The sequence below is a fragment of the Triturus cristatus genome, chromosome 4_1 (genome assembly GCF_964204655.1).
Source record: "Triturus cristatus chromosome 4_1, aTriCri1.1, whole genome shotgun sequence".
NCBI classification, from domain to species: Eukaryota; Metazoa; Chordata; class Amphibia; order Caudata; family Salamandridae; genus Triturus; species Triturus cristatus.
The window spans coordinates 197,869,050-197,893,751 of NC_140585.1; the positions used below are offsets into that span (position 1 = coordinate 197,869,050).

The window sequence follows — 24,702 nt, forward strand, 5'->3', positions numbered from 1 at the left end:
ATATTTGATTACTCTGTTGTGATAACATGGCTTGCTTCTTTGCCTGGACACTCTTTGGGGCCTAATTCATTCTTACTAATAAACTAAGTATTACAAGTTATATCATGGTGATTGTGGAATATGCATAGTGTTGATACATACTTGAGTACCCGCGTGAGTCGTGAATCGAGACCTCTGAAAGGACACGGTGATTGTAACACAAGACAGGGGTGCGCGTTGAGTTTTCTTCAGCTTGAGGGGCCATGGCCTCACCCTAGAGGGGCCCTGTAACGCATCTTAGAGTTGGGGAACCACCCTCATATCCTACCAGGCATGAAGATCTACCATTGAACAAAGATATGACCTAACCTGTGAAGCTGATGGACCGGCAAGGGCCAGTGTCTGCCCAGTGGTAGCTCACCCCTGCTCAGGATGTCTCGCATGTGTCTGTCCCTCATCCTTGTAACTAGAGGGCTTCCACTGGGATCGGTCCAGCAGCAAGAGAAGAGAGTGTGCATCAAATGATATCTTATTTACTCATTGCCCATCCTAGCTCGGTACTGCCTAGACGCCATTTGCAGTGTACCCCAGCTCTCTAGTTTAGTTGAAGTAATAAAAAAGGAAGAGACGGATTTACCTTACTTTCATTCAATGCAACGCATCAGGACACCTTGCTGCACTGTGTGAAAGGGACAGGGTAATAATACACCATATTTAACATTATCTAGCAAATGTATTTCTGTCCTCACCGTGTGCTGGTGCACAATCTGCTGTCTTGCCCCATTGCAGGCACGCTTGTGGTGTGGGTGCAAGGGTACCTGAGTAGCAGACAGGATTGCTTTTGTGCAGGAAGGCCACCTTCCTGAACAACAACGAGCCTCAGGGGCATTTTCCTCTTTCACAGTGTGCTGCAGAATGCAGCACAATTTGAAAAAGGAAACAACAAGGAGAAATATAGGTATTTCTCCTTGTTGTGAAGGTAAGATGTAGCGTTTTGCTACATTCCCAGGCTTATCTGTCTTGGTACACCCAGGCTCCGTCCATAGTAGGACAAAGTAATACAAGGCAGTAACTTGCACTGCCTTGTGTTACTCAAGATTTACCAAGTAATGCAGGGCCACGCAGGGTGGCCCTACGTTGATTGGTAAATCTGGCTTAGGGTTTGTGTGGCACTACATTACTCCAGGGCAATGTAATCCCTTGAGACATCTGACCCCAGCTTTTTACCATGTGCTTAAACATTCGGCATTCTACTTTTACTGAGAGATAGATTGCAAGATGTCCCAGGCCAGTGTGAGTACCTTGTTCAGTTCTGTTTTTTCTCTGCATTCACACGCGAGGAGTCCTACTTGTATTATGGAAAAAAACGAGTTCTACCAGAACGTGTAAGAGTTGAAAGCTGCCTTTGTATTTCCTGGAATGAGTAATCCCACTTAAAAGATATGCAGATGTTTTACCGTATTTTCCTCCAGGCATTCTAATTGGAACTTCCCAAAATGTTTAATATGACAGACACAATGGGCAGGTATGGCAGGTTCAAACACAGCCGACACCCCTATGAAGCAACCAAGAACAATGTCACGAGAGATGGGACAGTGAAAGCAGGGAATCACCGCACAGAATGATTTCATTGAGTATTCCAGGACATCTCCTGGGTGAAGGGTTTCATGCCAAGACATAGCAGGTAACAAATACCTCGGTATTTTTTCTCTTATTTGCCTGGTCGCTGATGTCAGAGGATACATCTAGATATCTAAACCTGAAAGCAGCCTCGTCAGAGCAGCCTGTGAAGATCCAGGGCTCAGAAGTACCTTCCTTGTGGCTCAGGCAGCAGTTCCCTACCGATCACCGATTTTCCGTGGAGATCCAGAGGTAGTGAAGGCCACAACCCAGTCTGGAGAAGCAGTGGAAGAAGGAGGGCAAAGAAACTACATTGAGAGGAAGCCAGAGTACTGGTCAGAGTACAAGCGAGAAAGGTACTGCTCGATTTTGGGTGGCATCTATGCTGTTGTCTCTGTGTCTGTGTTTTTTTGTCTCTGTGTTTTTCTGTAGGTTTGTTTCTGTGTACTTGTGTATTTCTTAGTGTGTGTGCGTGTGTGTTGACGTTCACTGTGTGAGTATTAATAGAAGACAGAGATAGAGGTGTCAAGTTTTCCAATAGGAAAGGAAGGATTTGTGCTAATGTGCACGTCCATGTCGTCAATCTTGTCAGCTTCAGTTTGTGTCAGGGCGGTTTTGCATTTGTCTTTCTGGGTCAGTATTATCTTTTCATATACATCCAGAGACGTACCTTCTAGGGGGGGGAGGGGGGGGATTAATTGATCTGTTACAGCTCCCTAATAAATGAATGTTCTGATAAATAGTCGGTTGCAGGAGTTTTGAGTCGGATATGGAGAGGAATGCGTCAGGTTTCACCAGGAATGTTCACATACTCACAGACAAAAACGCACACACTCTCACTCTCTCTGTTTTGAAAATCCTGAAAAATATTGGTAAGTTGTTTTAAATATTGTGTTGTCTCTCTTAGTACTCCTACCAATCTGCATTCCTCTCCCCTTCCACTGCCACGTTGGCCCCTCTCATGCACCCTGCTTGTCGTATATTTAAACATTATATGCCAGCCTGATTGTCTTACCCCCCATCTTACTGACCATGCTACTCCCCTGTGTACATCTGAAAGTAAGCGGTATTTCAGTGTGATGCAGAAGCGGTCCTTGCAGTTAAGATCGGTGGGGCGCTGGGGGTGGGAGGGGGGATTTTTGACAAACGACAAAAAGGTAAAAAATAATTATTTATTTGATTTGCCCTTGTGGTCGTCTGTGGAATCCCCCCAATTCCACAGTTTAGTCTTGGAGAATTATATTGTACAACGAATATCAAAGCAAAGAACATTGAGATACAAGAATATCGTGGAGAAAATATCAGTCGCGGCCCGTGTAGGGCGTTTTACCGGGGCGGTGACGTGGCGCAGAGGAGGGGCAGGGTGGGTGGTTGCAAAATGCGGCAAACGGCCGATTTCAGGTAAGTTACGAAAAAAATTAATAAAACGAATTTTGTTGCGCGCGCTGCATCGCATTTGGCATTCCTCTGCGCCACGTCACCGCCCCGGTAAAACGCCCTACACGGGCCGTCACTGCAAAATATAGAAGGCTGGAATATCGAAAGATAAGAGCATGTAGAAGAAGTATAGATTTACTATTGCTAACTCCACATCTACATACATTGAAGATATGTATATCGTTCAAAATACATATATGTTGAGTTATATATAGAAAAACAAAACATACCTTTGTGTATTTTGGATTCAATATTTTGTGCTCACAATTTGTATACTTCAATATTCTAGCTTCGATGTTCAGGGGCATATTAGAGAATGAAAGATTACCAGGACCCCCTGTTTTAAAAAATATATACCTCCTAAATTACACATACATAAATACATACATAGAGGTGCTTTAGGGCAGCGGTCTTCACCTATTGGTCTGTTAAATTGTCACTCACATTTTGCTTCCATCCACCACAGCATCCAGCAGGGACAGTGGGTCACTGACTCTCCTCACTGTGAGTGGTCGCATTGCCCTCTGGCACATGTGCACATCCGCCATAAAAGAAGCTCCTTTAAATGCCAGAGGCTGTGGGACAGTGTGTTCTCTTACTTGAATTCCTTATTTTAACAATTATGAGCACCGTTTTAACATTTATTTCTTTTTGTGCAGTCCTTGCGTTCCCTCCCACACTGCTGCGAGGCCGTTCAGGCACAAATGGCTGTTGGAAAACAGTCATGGGAAGCCAGGGTTTGACTAGCCTTAACTTACTCTCTGTCTTATCATCTCAAGGGTATGGCTGTGGCACAATAGTAGAGTTTGTGTTTCTCTCTTACAAGATCCTAATATTTGCTATGAATTAATTTGTTTCTTAAATATTAATAAAAGCCCTCCACTAAACGTATTAGCCTTGCACCAATTGTTTTTTTAAATACGCATACTATGTTTGCATACTTCTTTTCCAAATTGTGCACCTGAGTTCCACAAGATGTGCCTTCCTTTTCACAGACTTGAGCTAGGTGATTCCATTGAAGGCAAGGTGTGCAGGTACTTCATGCTTTTTGGTCTCGGAATGATGGCCTTTAGTCAGGGTTGGACTGGTCCATAGGGCAAACAGGTAGTGCCCGATGGGATAGTCTGACAGGTCAGTCTGTGAGCTGTTTTTTTGTAAGTTTGTTGGCCTGTTTTATGGTTTTGTGGGTCTGTTTTTAATGTTGATTCCCCTAATAGAAAAACAAATATTACCTGCAGCAAGCTCAAATCAATGCAATCTTCCATTCCTTGCAAAACACGTTACCCTTTCAGTGCTTAAGATGGCATGGTTCTGTCATGAGCATCAGAGCGTATGTGCTCATGATAGAACCATTCCGTCATGTGCACAAGTGCACTGAATCCCTTTGCTGTAAACAGCAGAGGGATTTCCCTTTTCTTTGGCCTCGGGAGGTAGGAAAGAGCTTCCCCAACCTCCCGAGGTATTTTCTTGTCTCAATGTATTGATGATTGTGCGCATGGGGCACTGATGTCATTACATTGAAATTCACTGTTTAAGTGCTTGTGGGGCTATCTCAGCCCCCGAGCACCGAAACACATAGGAGAGGTATCATTGGAAAGGGGAGAATCTCCGCTTTGCAATGGTACCCTACATAGTGGATCCCTGCTTGGATATCACCCACCCACACCAGTGAGTTACTGAGGAAACGCTGGGTGGTAGGAAATTTGTGCTGGCACGGAAACCCCGGAAAAAAAATGTGAGAAAAATGTGATTTTTTTCAGCTAAATTTGAGGTTTGCAGGGGATTCTGGGTTGGAAAACGTTGGGAGAGCCACACAAATCACACCTTCCTGGACTCCTCCGGTTGTCTAATTTTCAGAAATGTATGGATTTGGTAGGTTTCCATAGATAGCCGTCAAGCCCGGGACCCAAAACGCAGGTGCCCCCTTACAAACCAGGTCGTTTTGTGCTAGCTCATTTTTATGTATCCGTAATACGTTTAGGGTCCTTGCCTGTCGCGGGTACTTGGCCTACCGACACAAGTAGGTACCATTTTTATGAGAAGACCTGGAGGAACGCTGGGTGGTCGGATATTTGTCTCAACATGGTGATCCCACAACTTTCCCACACAGAAATGTGAGAGAAAAGTGATTATTTCCAGCCAAATTTGAGGTTTTCAGGAGATTCTGATTAGGAAAGCGTTTGGGGGTCCTAGCAAGTCACACCTCCCTGAACTTGCTCGTGTGTCTGGTTTTCAGAAATGTCTGGCATTGGTAGGTTTCCCTACATCATAAATGCATGTGACTCCCTCGCAAAACAAGGTCTTTTTGTAATCAATAATTTTGAAGTCTCCACAGTACGTTTTAGGCTGTTTCCTGTCAGGGGCACTAGGCCTACCCACGCAACTGAGGTACCATTTTTATCAAGGGACTTTGGGAAATGCTGGGTGGGTGGAAGTTTGTGGCTTACTGCAGATTCCAGAACTTTCCATCACAGAAAATTTAGGAAAATGTTTTTTTTTACAAAGTTTGAGGTTTGCAAGGGGTTCCGGGTAACATAACCTAGTGAGAGCCACACAAGTCACCCCATCCTAGATTCCGGGATGTATGACGTTACAACGCATGCTATTACAACGCCTACCTTTACAACGCATTTTTTACAACGCAAACACTACTACAACGCTATACTTTACAACGAATACTTTTACAACGCCAAACGTATTAAAATACTTAAAAGTGCTGTTACAACGAAAACCATTACAACGCATACCATTACAACGCGAAAAAAAAATATTTTTTAATAAAAAGTTCAATAAAATCTGGCACGGGATGCAGGGAAATTAGGGGTTTTAGGCTGGGGAAGTGTATTAAAATGTGGAGAAAAACTGGACGTAAATTTACTGAAATGCATTACAAAATTAATACTCGAGTATTAAAATTAATACTCGTGTATTAAAATTACTACTCCCATGTCCCCAAAAAATCCGTTTTCACACATTTCAAAGTTTTACACAAATAACGTAAAATTTAACAACAGTTCATACACATTTAAATCATGAATATATCTGAAAAAAAGTAAACAGAGTAAAACAGAAGACACATACACATAGTCACCATTTTATCCATCTCACTTCTAAAACTTGTCCTACAACACTTTCTATGAAAACAATAGCAAAAGACATGTTCCAAAATGGATGCCAAAACGGAGCAAATAAATGAAAACAATACATCTTTTAATGCTTTTTTAAATTATCATTTTCCACAGCAAATTAAAGTATACTAAAAAACACAACGAACGCTGTTTTTAAAAAAATTAATAATGACACTGACTAAAACTTATAAATACCAGGAAGACACCATTTTGCAATCAGTTGATTATCAACTACCAGAGAGACCAGACGTAAAAACCTGACCCTCTGACACCTAGACTGTGACCTCGACTGAGAGAACACTGCAATCGTTTGGAGAAGCATTGTTACTTTGCAACTACTAGTAAGTCACTAATATATTTTAACACCTTGTTTTGTCCTAAATCATGTTTTATTTCCATACAAAATATGTTTTAAAAATATTTATATTAATTTATAAAATGTACTGTTTCTAATTTTTTATCACTAAAGAAACTTTAATATATACCAACTTAAAACATCTACTTGTTTTTCCTAAAACAGAAAGTTGTTTTTCTATCAAAAGCCAGATATCGTTTCCCTAATTTTCCTTCACCTCAACGTAATCGACTCACCTTTGCTATTGTGAAGGTAAATATTTTATTTTATTTTTGTTTGAAATTCTTGTAATTTAAAAATATATTTTTAGCATTAGCAAAAGTGTTGTATGGTATAGGGGTTAATATTATTTTTTTTGAACATTCACGCTGCGTCATAAACGAAATTATGCGATGGTGCAGGGGTAAAAATTACTAATATGACTGCACTTAGGTACAGCAGTAGAGCAAGCGTTTCATGTTACTGGGGAAACTATTACTATTCTAAGTCCCCGAATGTGCAGCAGTAGGGAAATTGAGTGATGGTGTAGGGGTATCCATTACTACTCTAATTTCCTAATGTATTGAAAGTGTAGTATGTTTTGGTGTACCAATTATTATTCATGCTCAAGTGTGATGCAGCACCATGGAAAATATGATATGTGATGTAGTTACAGTCAGTTCCAGTGAAATAAAATATCAGATTTACAATCAATTGGTCTCATTTATTTTTTTTGTCAAAGTTGTTTTAACTATTAATTTTTTTTTTCATTTTCACAGACAATCGGTTGCAACTTTGTGGATTAAATCACTAAAACAAATAACTTAAACCTGCAGCCAGCAGTACAATTCCGCAGCAGCAGCCAAACCAAGAAAACAATCAGCTAAAGAAAACGGTATTTTGAATTTACACTGTTATAAATTCCACAATTTAAAAGTTATACCTATTACTATTCTAACTCCAGGAAGGTGCAGCAGTAGGGAAAGTGTTGGATGGTGTAGGGGTATAATTTACTATTCTAACTCCAGGAAGGTGCAGCAGTAGGGAAAGTGTTGGATGGTGTAGGGGTACAATTTACTATTCTAACTCCAGGAAGGTGCAGCAGTAGGGAAAGTGTTGGATGGTGTAGGTGTATAATTTACTATTCTAACTCCAGGAAGGTGCAGCAGTAGGGAAAGTGTTGGATGGTGTAGGGGTATAATTTACTATTCTAACTCCAGGAAGGTGCAGCAGTAGGGAAAGTGTTGGATGGTGTAGGGGTATAATTTACTATTCTAACTCCAGGAAGGTGCAGCAGTAGGGAAAGTGTTGGATGGTGTAGGGGTACAATTTACTATTCTAACTCCAGGAAGGTGCAGCAGTAGGGAAAGTGTTGGATGGTGTAGGTGTATAATTTACTATTCTAACTCCAGGAAGGTGCAGCAGTAGGGAAAGTGTTGGATGGTGTAGGGGTACAATTTACTATTCTAACTCCAGGAAGGTGCAGCAGTAGGGAAAGTGTTGGATGGTGTAGGGGTATAATTTACTATTCTAACTCCAGGAAGGTGCAGAAGTAGGGAAAGTGTTGGATGGTGTAGGGGTACAATTTTCTATTCTAACTCCAGGAAGGTGCAGCAGTAGGGAAAGTATTATGTAGTAATAGTTAAATACAATGTCATAATTTCAAAAATGTAATCAAAATTTGCATTTCTCACCAACGTTTAGTTTTTTCTTTTTTTTTTTTCATTTTTCCAGACAATTGTTTGCAACTTTGTTGTAAAATTCAGTCAAACACATAACTGAAAACTCCAGCCAGCAGGCCAATACCACAGCAGAAGCCTCACCAAGGAAAGGAATCCAAAAAAAACAAGGTATTTTTAAACAACACTGTTTTAAAACCATCAATATGTTAGTCAAACCATTTACTTACTAATTGTAATAAGATCCCCAAATGCATAAAATAAGGGTTGTAGTTGGAAGAACTTATTTTTCTAAATCCAGGAAGGTGCAGCAGTAGGGAAAGTGTTGGATGGTGTAGGGGTAAAAATTACTATTCTAACTCCAGGAAGGTGCAGCAGTAGGGAAAGTGTTGGATGGTGTAGGTGTATAATTTACTATTCTAACTCCAGGAAGGTGCAGCAGTAGGGAAAGTGTTGGATGGTGTAGGGGTACAATTTACTATTCTAACTCCAGGAAGGTGCAGCAGTAGGGAAAGTGTTGGATGGTGTAGGGGTATAATTTACTATTCTAACTCCAGGAAGGTGCAGCAGTAGGGAAAGTGTTGGATGGTGTAGGGGTACAATTTTCTATTCTAACTCCAGGAAGGTGCAGCAGTAGGGAAAGTATTATATAGTAATAGTTAAATACAATGTCATAATTTCAAAAATGTAATCAAAATTTGCATTTCTCACCAACGTTTAGTTTTTTCATTTTTTTTTTTCATTTTTCAAGACAATTGTTTGCAACTTTGTTGTAAAATTCAGTCAAACACATAACTGAAAACTCCAGCCAGCAGGCCAATACCACAGCAGAAGCCTCACCAAGGAAAGGAATTAAAAAAAAACAAGGTATTTTTAAACAACACTGTTTTAAAACCATCAATATGTTAGTCAAACCATTTACTTAATAATTTTAATTAGATCCCAAAATGCATAAAATAAGGGTTGTATTTGGAAGAACTTATTTTTCTAACTCCAGGAAGGTGCAGCAGTAGAGAAAGTGTTGGATGGTGTAGGGTACAATTTACTATTCTAACTCCAGGAAGGTGCAGCAGTAGGGAAAGTGTTGGATGGTGTAGGGGTACAATTTACTATTCTAACTCCAGGAAGGTGCAGCAGTAGGGAAAGTGTTGGATGGTGTAGGGGTACAATTTACTATTCTAACTCCAGGAAGGTGCAGCAGTAGGGAAAGTGTTGGATGGTGTAGGGGTACAATTTACTATTCTAACTCCAGGAAGGTGCAGCAGTAGGGAAAGTGTTGGATGGTGTAGGGGTACAATTTACTATTCTAACTCCAGGAAGGTGCAGCAGTAGGGAAAGTGTTGGATGGTGTAGTGGTACAATTTACTATTCTAACTCCAGGAAGGTGCAGCAGTAGGGAAAGTGTTGGATGGTGTAGGGGTACAATTTACTATTCTAACTCCAGGAAGGTGCAGCAGTAGGGAAAGTGTTGGATGGTGTAGGGGTACAATTTACTATTCTAACTCCAGGAAGGTGCAGCAGTAGGGAAAGTGTTGGATGATGTAGGGGTATAATTTACTATTCTAACTCCAGGAAGGTGCAGCAGTAGGGAAAGTGTTGGATGGTGTAGGGGTTTAATTTTCTATTCTAACTCCAGGAAGGTGCAGCAGTAGGGAAAGTGTTGGATGGTGTAGGGGTACAATTTTCTATTCTAACTCCAGGAAGGTGCAGCAGTAGGGAAAGTGTTGGATGGTGTAGGGGTAACATTTGAGGTATAGTATTTACTTTTACATCCTAATTTTTTTTTCTTCTCTTCTCTTTTCAGATAATGTCTAGTCTTGAAGCAGACAAATACATTAAATCGAGGAAAGGAAAAAATTTATTAAACCATGGAGGATACATATATAGTAAGGAAAGAATAAGTTTTCCTAGAAATCATTGGAGGTGTGTGCAATACTACACTACCCATTGCAGTGGCAGAGCGGTTACACTTGATAATTTAGTTGTGAAAACAACAGAACATAACCACTCTGCCTCTGCAATGGAGGTAGAAATAAGAGAAACTGTTAACGAAATGAAAGCTATTGCAAGCACCTCCAATGATTCTACAGGATCCATTTTAAGAGAGGTTGCACAGCATGTCCCCAGTCATGTTGCTAGTAACATGCCTATAATTCCTAATTTGAGACGAATTATTCAAAGACAAAAGCAGGCAAGTAACATCCAATTATCTACACCACATACCTTTTCAGATATTAGAATTCCACATGATCTTTCTATTTCTTTTTCTGATGAACCTTTCCTTTTGCATGACAACCAAAACCCTCAGAAATGAATTTCTCATTTTTAGTACCCCACGTAACCTTGCAAAGTTAGAAAATAGTGAAATTTGGATGATGGATGGGACGTTTAAAAGTACACCCCATCCTTTCACTCAAATTTACACTATACATGCTAAAATTAACAATAATGTAATTCCCTTAGTATATAGTTTGCTACCTGATAAGACTTCTGCAACATACTCTGAACTTTTATCAGTTATTAAAAGTAAAACATCTCAAAGTCCTAGGAAAATAATTATTGATTTTGAATTGAGCATGATCAATGTGATCAATAAAACGTACACGGATACCCAAATTCAGGGATGTTTTTTCCATTTTTCCCAGGCTTTTTGGCGTAAATTACAAAAAACATCCCTAGTTGCAGAATATTGTCGTGATAGCAAACTACAGTTTGAACTAAAAAAATTAACTGCACTTTGTTTTGTTCCTCCCGATAGTGTGGACGAGTACTACACTGCTATTATAGAATCTGTTTATTATACAAGTAATGAAGAGAAATTGGCACCCATCCTAAATTATTTCGAGGACACATGGATTGGGCACCTAAGCAGATCGGGTCGCAGGAGGAAGCCACGATTCCATGTGGACTGGTGGAACTGCTACACGAGCTGTTTAGAGGGAGAAGCAAAAACAAACAATGCCATTGAGGGATGGCATAACTCCTTCAACCATACAATTGGCAAACCTCATCCAAACTTCTACTCTTTCTTGGAAACTTTGAAGAAGGAGCAAAGTTTTCAAGAAATGAGACTAGCCCAAACACTTGCAGGTAGTCTAAACCCACGAGTAACTGTCAAAACTAAGGAAATGTCTGAGAGACTATTGGCTATATTACAACAATTTACGTTGTGTGTGGCTATAGACTACCTGGAAAATCTTTCTAACATTCTTTCTTTCTAAAACTAATTTTGTACTTACTTTCTTGCTTTGCTTCAAATTTAAATATCCTTTAATTACAATTGGCATACAATTTTTTCCCAAAAATTTTTTCAAATGTAAAAGACGGGTCTCCTAATTATTGTATTTTTTTTTCCAATCTTCATTTTTTTCTAAACAACCAATGTTACCAAATCTACTTCTCCATAATATTCGACCAATTTTTCAAAAACCAAACGCCAGTAAATAATTATCAGAAAACTTCATAAGTAACTACGACCCTTAAAATCGACAAAAAATCCAAGTTCACAAAATTTCATAAGTCAATCCATTTTCCAAAATGCACATTGCTGCATAAACACCAAATTAATAACAATCTTTTTTATCAGAAATTACGAATACGTCTTTTTTTTTTTTTTTTAAATGAAGATATAAATCATTAGTATTGGTTCCGAAGTTATGTAATAAACTTTGTTAGCAGTAACTTAAAATAATTTTACAGTTACTTACATTTTTTAATGAACCAATACATTTTCGCGACCCGACATAGGCATACATTAATGACATAAATGTGGACATGTTTTAAAACATTTTAAACATCAATTAGTTATTCCGCAACCTCTCCTTATTCTTTTCTTACTATATATGTATCTTTATTAAAGGTTTTATCTATAAATAAAAGTGAAAAAGTTTCCTACCTGGACGCAGATCAGCTTCCTGCTGCTTCCTCCTCCGATGCTCTTCAAAATGGCGCCTTACGTCTACGTTCACGTCATGACGTCATCGCGCGCATCAATGTTAAAAAAGGACTATTTTATTTACTTTTTCTGTAAATAAATGTTTATAAATGTAAATAAATTATGTATATGTTTTCTAATAAATGTACATTATGTTAAAAAAATCAATAAAACATAAAAGTTTTTTCAATGTTTGTTCTAATAAAGAAATATTTAATAAACGTTATTTGTTTACTGTAATTATTTTTTAAAATTGTTATTTAAACATGTAAAATGTTAATTTTTTTTTGTAAATTTACTAAATGTGTTCCTTACCTCGACTCTATTTTCTTTTTCCTTTCAAACTTGCTTTTTCTTCTCTTTCTGCTCCTTCTTTTCTTGTTCTGCGGGTTGTATATTCTTAAGCTGCCAAAATAAATGAAGGACAAATAAGCACATAGACTTCAATGCAAAAGCGTGGGAATTTTTTTAAAGTAAGTTCTATATTCTTATTTCTAATTTTTTTTGTATTAATATTATATTAAATTCTTTTTTAATAACTCTATGATTATTTTAGATATAATTTTAAAAACATTTTTTTTTATATTTCATATTTTAATACTCCAAAAGTACTTTTTCTTTTTTTAATTACTAATTTTCATTTAATAAATTAAAAATTTGTTGTGAAAAAATACTCAAGTATTAATTATTTTTAATACTACTCAGTTTTATTTTTTTTATACTCCATACGTTTTTTTAATTTAATTTTTAAAAATACTCCAGTATTAATTATTCATAATACTACTCATTTTTTTTTTTTGTTTTTGTTTTTTAATTAATTATTTTCAACATACTTCAAAGGTACTTTTTTTATTTTATTAAATAATTTTCATTTTTTTTTTAAAGATAAAAATACTCAAGTATTAAACTCTCAATACAACTCAAATTTAATTTATTTATTAAAATACTTTTTTTTTTTAAAGTACTCCAGTATTAATCTTTTATACTACTATTCATATTTTTAAATGTTTCTTACTATTTGTATTTAGAAAGATAAAATACTCAAGTGTTAAACTCTCATAATACTACTCATTTTTAAATTCTTTTTTAAAATACACTTTTTTTTTAAAGTACTCCAGTATTAATCTTTTAAAGTACTACTCATATTTTTAAATGTTTCTTAAATATTAAATAATTAATACTCAATAATTAATCTTTCATATGTATCTATTATAGTATTTAATATAAATAATAAAATATTAATTAATTTTTTTGCAAACATAATAAATAATTTTTTTTTTTTTAAATGCGTTGTAATGGTATATGCGTTGTAAAAGTACTTACCATATAACAGAATGCGTTGTAAATGCATGCGTTGTAAAAGATTTTGCGTTGTAAAAAATGCGTTGTAATAGCATTACGTTGTAAAAGTTGCGTTGTAAAGGTTGTTTCCCTAGATTCCGCTGGTGTCTAGTGCATAGAGTTACTCGGTTTCCCTAGCTGCCAGCTGAGCTAGGTTCCAAAATCCACAGCTAGGCACAATGCAAAAATTTCACCGGAAAAAGGTGATGTGTCCACATTGCATTTTGTGACATTTCCTGCTGCAAAAACTAGGCCTACCCACACAAGTGAGGTACCATTTTTATTGGGAGACTTGGGGAAATGCTATGCGGGTGGAAGTTTGAGCCTCCACACAGATTCCAGAACTTTCCATCACAGAAATGTGACAAAAATGTGTTTTTTTCAAAGCTTGTGGTTTGCATGGGATTCTGGATGACAGAACCTAGTGATAGCCACCCAAGTCACCCCATGCTGGATTTCCCTGGGTGTCTAGTTCTCAAAAATGTATAGGTTTGCTAGGTTTCCCTAGGTGCCAGCTGAGCTAGGGTCTAAAATCCACTGCTAGGCCCAATGCAAAAAAAGGGCCAGTTTTCACTGGAAAAATGTGGAGGCATATTATCAAGAACGGCGTTAAAGTTATCGCCGCTTTAGCGGCAGGAAACTGCCGCCAAAGTGGCGATTATGAGCTTGATAATATGCCCTTGAGAATTCCAATAGAAGCCCATGTTCTGGTGTGAACATAACATAACATAACATACCATAACATAAATTGGTGGTGCTCCAAGGAAGTGGCTAAAGACATTTCTTGACAGCCAATGAGGTACATTGCAGGTTGGAAAATCTGGCCCTGTGTCAGCAGTACCAGCCGTTAAGTCAGAGCCATGACCATAACTGGTCATCTAGTGAAGCTGTTAGGGAAAGGTATCTGGAAATTTTAAGAAATCCACGGGGGCAATATAGGTGCAGCTGGCTTAACTGTGCCAAAATAAAGCATAGATGCAGGGCAATTAGAGGTTATTCAATGCCTCTTGTAACAACTGTAGTAGTTAACACACGTGTCCCATAACCTTATTGTTGGACCTAAAAAAGAATACCAAGTATCTGCCTGTAACATATGACTCTCAGAATAGCAAGCTACAAAAGTTGAAGGTTAACAAAGGGAGGCGATGATGGTTAGACACTTAGAAGAATGGACATCAATTCACCAAAATGCATCGGGTGGCGGAAGTGAAAATGACTTTCACTCAGACACACTTGTTTATACATACACACACATTCACTCATACGCTTTCTTACATAAGCACACTCTGACCAACAAGACAAGCACACACACACAACATATATTAAGAAGCATTTTTTCTTCTTACCTCTGCTGCCAAGTAGGGTCATGTTCCAGCAAATTGTACTCCATTATTTTAATATAAAAACAATATCACATTTTCACTATTAGCCTAATACAAATGTGACTCAAAGCAAGAAAAGTAGAACACCAAGTGATGTTCATAAGAACGAGCTGTTCCTGTGTTCCTGAAACTGGTTTTGCAACCTCTGAGACCAGGGGTCGCAATCATAGTGCCAGGGTTCACAAGGTGCAATCTAAGGGCCGTGGCCGCAAGCCCTGGAGACACTAAAGGACGTCCGTGCATAGAAGTCAGTAAAACAGCCAAATATCTCTTGATAAAAGAGGCCCAACCACTGCTTTAAAAAAAATGAAACCTCCTTCATAATACACAAAACTAATAACTACATTTAAACTTAAGATAAACATTGTCACCCAGACTTCTCTAACTCCCTGCGGAGGTTAGTATACAAGCCAAGGCCAAGCATTCCACTGACACTGGTTTGTTACCTAAGGTTTGGGGTCTTGAGACAGACAGCTATAGCTGTCTGTCAAAGACAGCATTGTAACCGATACTTTAACATATATTTAGAGCAGTCTTTGGGCCTACCTCTTGCTCATGATTGGATGGCTTGCTTGCCCATTTTAATGCCTTGTTCCTGAATCAATGGCTTACCTCCGTATCCCTTTGTTTGTCTCCCCTCCCGAAGCATTAAGCGCCATCCTGTATTTTCATTGGTTGAATATATCCTTCCACTGCTGATATCAGGATACTATTTATTCTGCATGTTTCTCTGACATTTTAATTGTAGCACTTGATGGGAGCGCATGTTCTACACCTTTATCTCTTTCTCAGTGTCTCTCTTATTATGTAAATCTTTCTTTCTTGCCCTTGTTCTATCTCACTATCATCCCCAGTTATCCTCTCTTTCCTTCACTGCCCACTGGCTCCTATTACACTCGTTTACCCTCTCTCCATACCCACTCGTCTTATAACGAGCAGTGCTGCTTTCTGATCTCTCTCTTCTTCTCCCCGATATGTTGCCTGCCGCTGTCACTATTGGCAGTGCTTGCAGTATTTTATCGCAACCATTGACAAAGGCAATGAGGAGCTGGCTCATCTTGAATGGGTATAATTCTTCCAAAATGTCGGGTACATTGTGTCATAATGCAAAGTGGTGGCCATCTTGGAAGTATACAGAGAAGCATTCCAAGAGGGCCCGCCAGCCTTTATTACATTTGCCAGTGCTTATGACGCAATTATACAAACATTGCATTGGCAAGTTGCAGCGGATGTACATCATGGAATGGTATTTTCTATACTTTCACGATAGGCACCACGCTTTGCCTAGTGACCATCCATCACTATTGGGTTTACCAATGCTTGTGGTGCAATTTTGCAAGCTCTGGCAAAGCAAACTGTGGCAGGGGACCATCTTTAAATATTATGTTTTATACTTTCAAGACGTCTACCACAATATGCAACATGACAGCCGATTTGCAAAAGTGTTTTTCATACTAATTGTTAAACCATTCCAAGACGGTGTTACATTCAATCTAGATGCAATGTGACAGTCATCCTATACGTTTACAAAATAGCATTTCAAGATGTGTGGAGAAGATGTGGTCTAATGGTCAGAGCTGCCAACATTGGAGCTTCAGAAGCCGTTTTGAGTCCCGGCATTGGTTAAACGTCCTGTGATTCTGGGAAAATCAATTGATCTCCACATGTCTTAAAAAAATTAATCAGTCGTATAATGTGATCTGGTGCTCATGTAAAATACTCTAATACCCTGGGGTAAAGTTTGTGTTCCATAAAACTGCCCACACAAATGAACTCCGACTGCTATCGAATTTGTCAATGCTAGTGCAACTCTTCTACAAGCATTGGAAAATACAATTGTGGCAGCAAACAGTCATTGATAGAACAAGACAGATTGGCTTTGCCAATGCTTGTTTAAAGTGTTGGTCAAGAAGTTCTTCCTAAGCAGTCACCACCTCTTTCATTGCAGATGGAAAAGATGTCGTGTTTAAATGGCAATTGAAATCTGCTGTTAACCACTGTGCCTGGGAAACCCTTGCCTACAAATTCACAACTCATTTTGTTAGAGGAAGAACTAGCGGAGGCGCCACTCCAGATCAGTCCACGTGAATTTATATTGTTTTGCATTCCACCATATTCCCAAGATTCGTTCATGACCTTTTTGTTTGAGTTTGTTATTGAGATTAATATTCTTGCAACTAAAAAGAGTTTTATCTTCTTTCCCAATAGGGCACTTGAAGACGCCACCATGGCAGATACGGGAAGCATTTCCAGTAACATCACCAATGCTCCAGGTTTAAATGAGACACATCCAGTAATGGAATCTGCCACCAGTTTCATCATTGCAGCTGGTTTCATGCTGTTTATCAGCTTCTTTGGAATAATTGGAAACAGTTTGGTCTTCTGGTATCTATGTTTTAAAATCAAAAGGACTAAGTACACCATATACATCATCAACCTTGCTGTCGCTGACTTAATCTATCTCATCTTCATCTCTGTGGAGCTGTGCATCTCATTACGGCAAAATAAAGCAGCGGACATGAATACCGTACTGTTTGCACTAGACACGATACTCAGCCTTGGAATCTATGCTGATATGTTTCTACTGACTGCCATTAGCGTGGAGAGATGTTTGGCCATCTATCACCCCATGTGGTATCGTTACAATCGGCCAAGCTATCAGTCCTTGCTTGTGTGTGTCATAAGTTGGGTTCTTTCAATTTTTGTGACTCTGGTGGAACACGTAGGTTGCCCCCCAGATCTATATGATACAGTGGGGGTGCAGTGTACCGCAGTCCACACATTTTTATCAGTATTGGTTTTCTTGCTAATTATACCCACTATGGTTACTTCCAGCCTGATTATGCTAATCATGGTTAAAAAATCCTCAAAGAAAAAACATCCACCAAAGCTTATCATTGTCATTGTGGCAACAGTCATTGTCTTTCTCATTTCAGTAGCACCCGTCAGACTATTGTGTTTGCTCCTTTACCTAAAGGTCAATCCATCAGGATTCTCTCGTCGTGCACTCATTTATGCAGTTTACATGTGTATCTCAATCAACAGCAGTGTCAACCCCTTCATCTACTTTGTGGTGGGAAGGCAGAAAATACAAGGAGTCTGGAACTTCCTAGAGAAAGCTCTGAAGAAGGTCTTTGGAGAAGAAGAAGACAAAGAGGAAGGAGAAAAAGGAGTGAATAAACACCATGAAGAGGGAGACATCACAGAGCAGATCAGTTAGACTGGACTTTCCAATTATTTCCCCAAGGCTGATGAATGGAAAAGCACACTTTAAGTACCAGACAAGACGATCTGTGGTCTCTCTGCTAAAATAAGGCCCATTCTCTCTGTATGCCATGAAGGCTGGACATTTTCATTGGTTCTCTGGGAAAATACATCAGTGCATTATATGCCCTCAGGAAGCTAAGAGGAGCGCATAATGCTTAGCATATAGAAAATATACCGTATGCATGTGAGGAGATGCAAAAGCATGATCAAGCCTTGCCTGGTAAAGCACCCTTGCCTATTGGGAACAAAGCTAATAGTCGCTTTACTGGCCTGAACGAAAAGATTCTCTCCTGAGCAGCAATAAGAAGGCAGCTGTAGTAAAGGATCCAGAGGCATATGCACAAGGAAATTTTGCAGCACCTCACTTTCCAAAATGCAGGGATGCACCACATTTACAAGAATATGGCACACCCTTGTGTTTTCCCTAGCACTGCCACTAAAAATAGCTGCCTAGCGCCAACACAGACACCCTTGCACCATAGTGCAAAGTGCAAGAGTGCCTGCTTTGCAGGGATGACGTTTTTGGCACAGAACTTGAAAAATATATATTTTCCTGGGACTTTGCCCATGCAATAAATAAATTCAGATTACAGAAAGTCACACTGTCATATCTCTCTCAGACCCCACTCAAAATCTATGTAAAGGATGCCTCTGGTTCTATAAGCCAACATTTGGACATAACATATAGTATGTCAAAGAGATAGTATGAGGGGCTGATTTCTTTCTGTCACCCCTTTGGTAGCTCAACAGTACCTGACTTAGAATATGGATCATGGTAATCGTCGCTTGTGCACATTTTGAATACATGTGCTTCCTCTAAATGTACTAACAGCGAGCCCTGTGCATAATGCGGTGGAAGATCCTTAGCTTCATAAATATACTCCTGTTTTAATTTCACATTGTGTATTTACTCAATACATTGTGTACCAGGTTAATAGCATGTGGGCAATCAGCATAGTTAAACTTGCTCCAGCTACTGAAGTCCAATGCCTAATGTCTTCTCCAAAATGGGACCTCTTATAGGCATATTTTTTTCATGTGTGCATGTGCATGTGAAAAAATGCTGCAGTAATGGCAAACGATTCTTACCCATGAAGACACTATTTCCCCTACATCCACACAAATGTTGCATTAGTTTCTTCCCCAGCATATACCCTGAAAATTGGCATAATCTTATCCTTCACAAGAGTAAATGTACAACTGAGTTGATGTTACAAATGTGCCTAACATTTATGTGTGTTATCCCAAAACTTGCAAGCACATCTATTTTGGCGGAGGTGCCCACACTGAAATACCAGATTTGCTTGCATGAGCAATTTTGCCACATTCTTAAAATGTTTCCTGAAACAATTCTCATTTTGTAAATCACTTTTGTGAATTTCACTCTAAAATCATGGTATTTGAGCACATGAACTGAACACTGATTAGTAACTCTGGCACAGATTTACAAACCCTTTGCATCAGATTTATGTAATGTTTTCAATGCAAACTCGCCGCAAAAAATGGGCTTGTGCTATTTACAATCGAACCCAAATTGTAAATTGTGTTGGATTTAACAAAAAGTGATGTGAAGCTGAACAATGTGCTGCCTTGCATTACCTTGCATCAAGGGGGTGTTCCATGGGTTGTGCATGGAATTTTTGACACAACTTCATCCTTCCTGTTGTCCAAGAAAACATGCCAACTCTACACACTCAACCACTTCTGAAACAATTGATTCTGCTCTTATATTCCATGCTATGACGTCTAAAAATCCTCTCAACCATCTACATGCCGATTTGAATAAACTGAGAACATTGCATTTACACTTGGTCTGACAATAGCTTCTTCCAGTCTTGTGAGATGCAGTTTACCAACCCCTCTAATCCACAAAAGCTGCCAGATTGCTTTGGTCTTTCTGATTTGCTTTGTAATCATTGACACTGTAGTCTATGTGCCTTCATAAACATCAGTCATATCTGTCAATTTCAAAACTCCCATTTCTGCATTTTATTTTATTACACTGTAGTGTATATTCTTGTATTCTGTTGTGCTAACATGCCTTGCAGATCTGTGTGGAGACACTTTGGGGCCTAATTCATTCTTAGTAATACACTAAGAAATAAAAGTTATATGGTGGTGGTTATAAAATATGCATAGTGTTGATACATGCTTGTGTACCACCATGATTTATGACGCTTACTCTGCAAGGACAAAGTGATTTTAACACAAGACAGAGGTTCATGTTTCGTTTTTCTTCAGCCTGATGGACCTGGAAATCTGTGAGTAGCTTCACCCTTGCAAGGTCCTGTACTGCATCTGGTAGAGTTGGGGATTCACAGTCTCATCCTGTCAGGCATAGAGATCTACCACTGAACAAATGTACTGATCTAACCTTTAAAGCTGATGTGCAGGTAAAGGCGAGGATCTGCCCAGGGGTAGCTCACTCCTGTTCAAGATGTCTTGCATGCGCCTGTCAAACAGTACATCCTTCTAACCACAAGGCAAGCTGGGAGCTGTCCAGCAGCAAGAGAAGAGAGTCCTCAGATTTGAAGGACCGTGGCTCTCTACTACACTTCCTTATGACTATTTGGTGTGTGCCCTAGATTTCCAGTCGAGGTGGCAACCGATGAATTTCACCCCGCATCAAATGCTAACTCAGTTAATCATTCTTTAACATTCCCCAGCCTAGTTCTGTACTGCTGAGCAGCTTTTTTTAGTATGCATGTGCTCCGTAGCTTGGTTGAAGGAAAAACTATTAAGAGCTGGATTTACCATTATTTTTATCCAAGGCAATGCAGGAAGACACCTTGCTGTGCTGCATGAAAGGGAGAGGGCTGGAATGCACCATATTCAATATTATATCGTGCATTTCTGTGCTCTCCTTGTGCTGGTGCACAGCAAAACACACAAGATGATGGAGGGAATGTTGCACATTGGCAAAACATTCACCCGAAGTCACAGATCTGGGTTTAATCCATCGTTATTTTGCTCACCACGCCACCCTAGTTCAGACATGGCCATATGCAAATCAGTCTTGACCCTGTGCCTCATGGGAACAGTCCAGCCCGAACTGCCAAGCCATGTCTTCCCTGGACCGGAATCAAGCATCCTCGGACCGGTTTCGGGGTTTCACCCCTCTTCAGCCAGGATAGCTTGACTCCAGTGGCGCAGTGAGCACGGGACCCACATCTGGGCATACCCTTCCCACATAATGCGAACAGCAAAACACGCAAGTTGATGGACGGAATGTTGCACATTGGCAAAACATTCACCCCAGTCACAGATCTGGGTTTAATCCATTGTTATTTTGCTCACCACGCCACCCCAGTTCAGACATGGCCATATGCAAATCAGTCTTGACCCTGTGCCTCATGGGAACAGTCCAGCCCGAACTACCAAGCCATGTCTTTCCTGGACCGGAATCAAGCATCCTAGGACCGGTTTCGGGGTTTCACCCCTCTTCAGCCAGGATAGCTTTACTCCAGTGGCGTAGTGAGCACGGGACCCACGTCTGGGCATACCCTTCCCACATAGGGCGAACAGCAAAACACACAAGATGATGGACGGAATGTTGCACATTGGCGAAACATTCACCCCCAGTCACAGATCTGGGTTTAATCCATCGTTATTTTGCTCACCACGCCACCCCAGTTCAGACATGGCCATATGCAAATCAGTCTTGACCCTGTGCCTCATGGGAACAGTCCAGCCCGAACTACCAAGCCATGTCTTCCCTGGACCGGAATCAAGCATCCTAGGACCGGTTTCGGGGTTTCACCCCTCTTAAGCCAGGATAGCTTGACTCCAGTGGCGTAGTGAGCACGGGACCCACGTCTGGGCATACCATTCCCACATAGGGCGAACAGCAAAACACACAAGATGATGGACGGAATGTTGCACATTGGCAAAACACTCACCCCCAGTCACAGATCTGGGTTTATTCCATCGTTGTCCAATGTGCCTTTTTGCACCAATGCAGGCATCCTTGCGCTGTGGTACAAGGGTACCTTCATTGCAAGCAGGATTGTTTTTGTGCAGGAAGGGGCACCGTCCCGCACAACAACGATCCTCACGGGCATTTTCCTCTTTCGCAGTGTGCTGCACAATGCAGCACACTTTGAAAGAGGAAACAATGAGAAATATAAATATTTCTCCTTGTTGCGCCTCCCCTGGGAAGGCAAGGTGTAGCTTTTTGATGCATTCCAAGGCTTTCCTGTCTTGGTAAATCTGGGAATGTGCAGAAATCTATAGGTGAATGCATTGGTACACCCATGCTCCACTCATGGAACTCCTTCCCAGGACAACGTAACACAAGTTAGAAACTTGTACTGCCTTGTGTTGCTCCAGATTTACCATGTAATGCCTTACGTTGCTTGGTAAATCTGACTTAGAATTCGCAGGACCCGTGCTATACACTACATTACACCAGGGCAGTGCAACTTTTGCATTTTGCCATCTGCTCAAACAATTAACATCCTACTTTTGCTGGAGATTGATGCAAGATGTTCCAGGCCCGTGTGAGTACCTTCTTCAGTTCTGTTTTTTTATTTGCACTTAGACACGAGGAGCCCTACTTTTATTAAGGGAAAAAAATGAAATCTACCAAAACTTATAAGAGTTGGATAGCCGCCTTTATATTTCCTGGAATTACTAATTCTATTGAAAATATATGCAGAGGTTTACAGCATTTTCCTCCAGGCTTTCTGATCAGTACTGTAGCCAAATCTTCAGTCTGATAGACACTATGGGCAGGTATGGCAGGTTCAACCACAGCCAACACCCCTGTGAAAAAGCCAAGAAAAATGTTGGAAGTGATTGGACAATGAAAGCAGGGACTCGCCGAAGATAATTACTGCATTGAATAATAGAGAAGTGTGCCGGGGTATGGGTTTCATACCAAGGCATGGTAGGTAACAATTACCTCTGGGCTTTTCCTCCTATTGCCTGGTCACTGATGTCAGAGGATAAATTTAGATATTTAAACTTGAGAGTAGCTTCTTCAGAGCAGCCTGTGAAGATCCAGTGCCCAAAAGTTTCTTCCTTGTGGCTCAGGCAGGAGTTGCCTACCGATCATTGTCCGTGGAGATCCAGATGTAGTGAAGGCCACAACTCAGCCTGGAGAAGCAGTTATGTTATGTTATGTTATTTTAACTTATTGAGCGCACAGCTACTCGGAAGTGTCCCGGCGCTAACAACAGAAGAGAGGCTGCCAAGCTACCGAAATCCATTTAAAACAGCAAAGTCTTCAGGGATTTTCGGAACAAGTGTGGATCGCCGATAGCCCTTAATGGTAAAGGAAGGGAATTCCAAGCAATGCAGGCTCTGCGGGCAAACGAATTACCCCCCATACGAACACGCCTAAATTTAGTGGTCTCCATGAGAAGCAATGAGGATGATCTCAGCTGTCTCCTAGGAATGTAAAAGGAGAATCTGGCCTGCAGATATTTAGGGCCTCGACCATAAAGGGCCTGTTGAACAATAGACAGCATTTTGAATTTAATCCGAGATTCAACAGGGAGCCAATGGAGTGCCCGAAGTTGAGCCCGCGCACTTTGCCACGGGGCCAAACCGCCCAGGAGTCTGGCTGCCGAGTTTTGGACTACCTGTAGTTTCATTAGAAGGTAGCCAGGGCAACCTACCAAGAGGGCATTTGCGTAGTCGAGGCGGGAGAGAAGCAGAGCACGCACCACCGTCTCTCTATCCCTAGCTGGAAGCAGGGGTAGAAACTTCTTAAGGCTCCTCAAGAGCCCAAAGCAGGTGCCAGCCAGTTTTTTTATATGCGAGGCAAAGTTCAGGTTTTCGTCGAACCAAACGCCGAGATTTTTTACGGCTCCTTTATTTATCGGGGGACAAGGGAAGCCAGAAGGCCAGAGTCTTGATCTAAACTCTGGGGAAAAAGAGCCAAACAGCAGGACTTCTGACTTTGCCTCGTTACATTTCAGCTGAGCCTTGGCAAGCCACTGAAAGACAGAGGACAAACACTGATGAGGTCTCGTCATCGAGTCGTCCCCCTTATTCCAAGTGAACAGCAGTTGGGTATCATCCGCGAAGGCCATCACTTTAGCCCCCAGCGACTCCGCCAGATAAATCAGCGGAGTCATATAGATGTTAAAAAGCAGAGGGCTAAGTGACGACCCTTGCGGTACTCCTGTGGTAACACTCAAAGGGACCGCGGCACACGGAGGAAGCCATACCTGCTGCATCCTGCCATCCAGAAAAGAACTGACCCAGAGCAAAGCTTTACCAGATACTCCGATATCGGAGAGGCGGTCAAGGAGCATGGCATGAGGCACCGTATCGAACGCCGCCGAGAGATCAAGAAGTATTAAGGCTGCTTTCCCGCCGGCGTCCAAACATTCTCGAATGGACTCCGAGACCTCCAACAGAGTGGATTCAGTACTGTAGGAGGCCCGGAAGCCAGACTGCGCCGGATGGAGAACCCCAGCCACCTCGACGAAATTCGTCAATTGGTACGTGACCGCCTTCTCACAAACTTTTGCCAGACTGGGCAAAAGCGAGATGGGGCGATAGTTTTCTGGAAGCAGTGGATCAAGGGATGGTTTTTTTAGAAGTGGCAAAATTAAGGCATGTTTCCATGCTGAGGGCACGAGAGCTTCCC

General features: G+C 40.5%; 1 protein-coding gene across 1 annotated transcript; it reads left to right on the forward strand.

Moving 5' to 3' along the window:
- Positions 1-1,582: 1,582 nt before the first annotated feature.
- On the forward strand, positions 1,583-19,906 carry LOC146854013 (proto-oncogene Mas-like). The gene is made up of 2 exons (XM_085651876.1): positions 1,583-1,955; positions 17,043-19,906. Exon 2 carries the CDS (start codon positions 17,062-17,064, stop codon positions 18,052-18,054), a length of 993 nt encoding a protein of 330 aa, XP_085508002.1. The 5' UTR covers positions 1,583-1,955; positions 17,043-17,061; the 3' UTR covers positions 18,055-19,906.
- The last annotated feature ends 4,796 nt before the right edge of the window (positions 19,907-24,702 follow it).

What these genes read in the sequence shown, in the direction of transcription:
- LOC146854013 (XM_085651876.1), top strand. Translation starts at nt 17,062, where the DNA reads ATGGCAGATACGGGAAGCATTTCCAGTAACATCACCAATGCTCCAGGT.